This window comes from Montipora capricornis, chromosome 2, assembly GCF_036669925.1.
Source record: "Montipora capricornis isolate CH-2021 chromosome 2, ASM3666992v2, whole genome shotgun sequence".
Taxonomy (NCBI): Eukaryota; Metazoa; Cnidaria; class Anthozoa; order Scleractinia; family Acroporidae; genus Montipora; species Montipora capricornis.
In genome coordinates, this window is record NC_090884.1 from 27,427,257 (window position 1) to 27,431,004 (window position 3,748).

General features: G+C 39.2%; 1 protein-coding gene and 1 long non-coding RNA gene across 2 annotated transcripts in view; one reads left to right on the forward strand and one right to left on the reverse strand.

Annotated features, from left to right (window-relative positions):
- The window catches only part of LOC138037892 (uncharacterized), a 2,768-nt gene extending 1,692 nt beyond the window's left edge, over positions 1-1,076 (forward strand). Inside the window, exon 2 of the long non-coding RNA XR_011130138.1 lies at positions 594-1,076. This is a non-coding gene — a long non-coding RNA (uncharacterized lncRNA). The remainder of the gene's footprint in view (positions 1-593) is intronic.
- A 1,293-nt stretch (positions 1,077-2,369) lies between these two features.
- LOC138037028 (melanocortin receptor 5-like) lies at positions 2,370-3,368 on the reverse strand. The gene has a single exon (XM_068883041.1). It carries the CDS (start codon positions 3,366-3,368, stop codon positions 2,370-2,372), a length of 999 nt encoding a protein of 332 aa, XP_068739142.1.
- Between the last annotated feature and the right edge of the window lie 380 nt (positions 3,369-3,748).

Consider the following 3,748-nt stretch of genomic DNA (forward strand, 5'->3'; position numbering starts at 1 on the left):
TGTATGTAAAAACCAAGATAGTGTGAGGAATAGGGAGAGAATGGTTTACTTAAGTTGAAAGAAATGAAACCCTATATTATTGATGTTTACTTCAGACCTAAAATGGCCGTGTTTGATCCTTGCAGTTGTGCCCCACACTCATGCATAACCATTCCTGCAAGATATCTGATGAAGTTACTGATGTTTCCAGAAGAGCTGGTTGCAATAAGGCCACCTAGTAGCCCATGCTTGTGGCTTTCAAAGAGGCTAATGGTTGTATGCATTAGAAGCTTGTCTGTTTGTGATTTGTAGTGACATGTGTTCAGACATGTATTCTGAGCCATGATCAGAAGTACTCTGCAAATTATTATTTAATTTTAAGGTTAGGCTGTTAATTTAAAGGACAAGGGGAATGTAAATTATCTAGAAGAATGAAAAGAGTTTCATATTGCATGTCTTTAATTTGAAGAGTTTACTCATCACAGTTTCTCGAAAGGTGTCCATATTTCTCCATGTCTTAGGTTTATCAGTAAGCTTGCTTTGGAAAAAGTGTTTGATGTACAGAATTAAAAGTTAGGATCAAAAGAACTGACAGCTTATTCTCTGCTGTTTAGATAGATGAGCAGTAGCTTAACAATTGGAGCAATGGACAGAAGTGATGGCTGAGAGGTCAAGTTTTGTGGAAAGGTGTCACCTTGAGAACCAGTTGTGAATGAAGATAAATGGGCAAATTGGTTATGTGAAACAGCCGTATTTGAAGCTCTTGAAGTTCTGGATTATGATTGGAATCTTAAACACTCATTGTTTGCAGTAAAATTAACAGATGTGCTGAATTCACGAGGCTCAAACAAATGGGATTCTTTGTTGCTTATAAATTCAATATACAGTTAAGATTTCACTAGTTGGAGTCACATCCATCCTACATAATAAAATGTTACATGTCATAGTCTCAGTAAGGTGACCAGCAAGTTGATATGAAGAAAAACACTCGTGATCATTACGTTTTGGATATCCATTTATTGTGAATGCAGTTGTTGACCATTTCCTCATATCTTATACTTCCGAAGGACTAACAAATTAAATTATATTTAGTTCTATACTTGTAAAAGTTTAAAAAGCTTGGGGCTTGATATTGAAAAAGGAATACTCTTTGGTGTGTCACTCTTAACATCGCTTTGTTCCCTGGGCCTGGTCTAGTCAGAACTTACTAATTTCCTGTTGTCATTTTGTAATCAATTTTCAACTTGAATAGTCTGATTCTTTGGACATGAACACAGAGAAGGATCATTCCTACAGATTGAGACAGTTGTACAAGGTTCAAGAGGGCAGCTTGTTCAATTACAACATGGGAATTATAGACCTTGCTATGCCCTTAGACAGTGGTTATTTATTTCAGGTCCTCAGATTTAGTTCCCTAGGGATATGTGCTTAAACTCAAAACCTTAACCAGCTATCTTGCTCTAGTTCCCTGAAGCTAACACCATGTAAGATAAGTAATTTTCAAATGGGAGGTGCTCCATGCCATACACGAAACCAAGACTTGACATGACTTACTCTCTGTCAGAAGCTTCAAACGTTCCACAATTTCCAAACCTTTTTTCCCGTGGTAACATTACCAACTCTCTATTTTCTGGCTGTTTACTCAGACCATAATTTGGTCAAAGCTGCTGTTTTTGGCCCGTCGTTTACGCTTGTTCGCGTTCATGCCAACAAACTTGAAACCAAAAAAGGCAAGCTACCGTAAACTTTGGATGTGAACATTTATTTTCATAATGTAGCTGAAATTCTTGATATTTTAACACATTTCAAACAAGAATGCCCAACAGAGCAAAAGAGAGAACAGTGAGGGATAAACACGTAGGTTGGAATCAAAACTAACGCGGTAAAATGTCTACGTGAGAGTTCCACACCAAAACAACTTGGTTTTCCCTTATTATTCGGAAGTACTTTGCTGTAACTTTTTGCCATAAACAGCCCAACCGTTTCTCGATTTTTTGACACCGTCTACACGTAAGGCAAGGAAGATAAACTTCAAAGATAACGACACGTACTCGAACCTTTTCGCCACGTAGACCGCCATTATTTTGGTTTCTGCTTATGGTGGGCCAGCGGATACGCTCATAAGAGATCTCAAAGTCGCGCACGCGCAGACAGAATGCCCCTGTGCTGTGCAAAAGATGTTATGGAGTTCAATGCGGAAGTTGCTATGGAAACACATCAATTATCATGAGTATAGCTGAAACTAGTTGTTTTCCCACAATTTTGCTTCTACAATGATAGAGAGAGAGATAGAGCCAGTGGTATTTAATCAGGGGCCTATTTAAAGAAAGTTACATTTTCTTCCAAATATTTTTGAAACATAAGTGCCCTTGGCATTCGGAGTTTTAAGATTATTTGACGTGAACGCTACCCTGACATTTTTTCCTATTTTCCGAAGAGACCGCATGAATATTGTCTTCGGACGCCTTTATATGCAAGAGTTTTACAAACTCTCTTCGATATTTGTGACACCTCACACAGTAAACGTACGGATTCAGCGCTGAGTTACACGCAAATATCACCCGTACCCAAGCGAAACATTTTTTGAACAAAATCGGCTTTTTGGAGGGATTCACGAAGATTGGAAGAAGCATGACTGGCAACCAACACAAGGCATAAACTCCAACTATGGTGAAAATAGTTTTTGCTGCTTTCTTCTCCGAAATCTGTCGTGTGGTGACGGCCTGTCTTTGTGGCTCAGGAAATGAGCTCAGAGTTTGAACTTTATTTTCTTGACGCCTGGCGATAAAGTAAAGATAAGCGTACATACTCATCGTACACAGCATCAAAGTTAAGTTGTGGCTACGAACAATGACGTAGGGAATTATATTCGGCGGGGCGTAGAGTGCTCCGTAGGTGACAGCGATCAGCCAAACGAAAGAGATGGCAGACAAAGCTGGTTTGATTGTCATTATGGATGGGTATTTCATTGGAAGGCGTATAGCAATTACACGATCAACCGTAACTGCGAACATGTTGTTGACCGAAGCAACCACAGAACAAAAGCCCAAGAAATTCCACACTATGGCAAGGGGAGAGTCTCGATCAGTCGCTGGACTTGCCAGATTGTTGTAGCAGAAGATGGTCAAGGGCACGTAAACGAGGCAAACAGAAAAATCCGAAAATGCCAGACTTGATATGAAGAAATCCGGAACGCTTCGGAGGCTCTCAGATTTCAATACAGCAAGCATGACCAAAGAATTTCCAGCACAGCCAAAGAGACTTATCAAAGTGCATAAAATGGTGAAAATTACGAGAGCACCTGGATCAAAACTGAGGTGGTCCTCTCTCGTTTCCGAGTCGTTGAACGTTCTACGTTCGTGTATCGTTGAGTTCACCAAAAAGGACATGATAAAACGGTATCAACTGTTTGCTGGGAACTGAGATCAGTTGCCTCTGCATGAAAGATGAAAATATATAATTTATTGAAAATATTGTCGATTAAGAAAAGAAATCGAATCAAATCCTCCAAGTACTTGTGACTTAATTAAGGGTTGCTAATGGAGCTAGCAAATAAGAAATAGCATGAGGAGCTTAACTTGTGTCAGGAATGTGATTTTGAGTGACGTGTCAAAATAGTCCAGAGGCACAATAAATCAATTTGAAATATTTTCTAAAACACGGTATACGACGGCCAGCATCATGTAATTAAAAATGGAAAATTATTTCTTAACTTTCAGGGCTACCGAGATGCAACTTGTTTTGCCTGGCATACACTTTTCTCAACAGC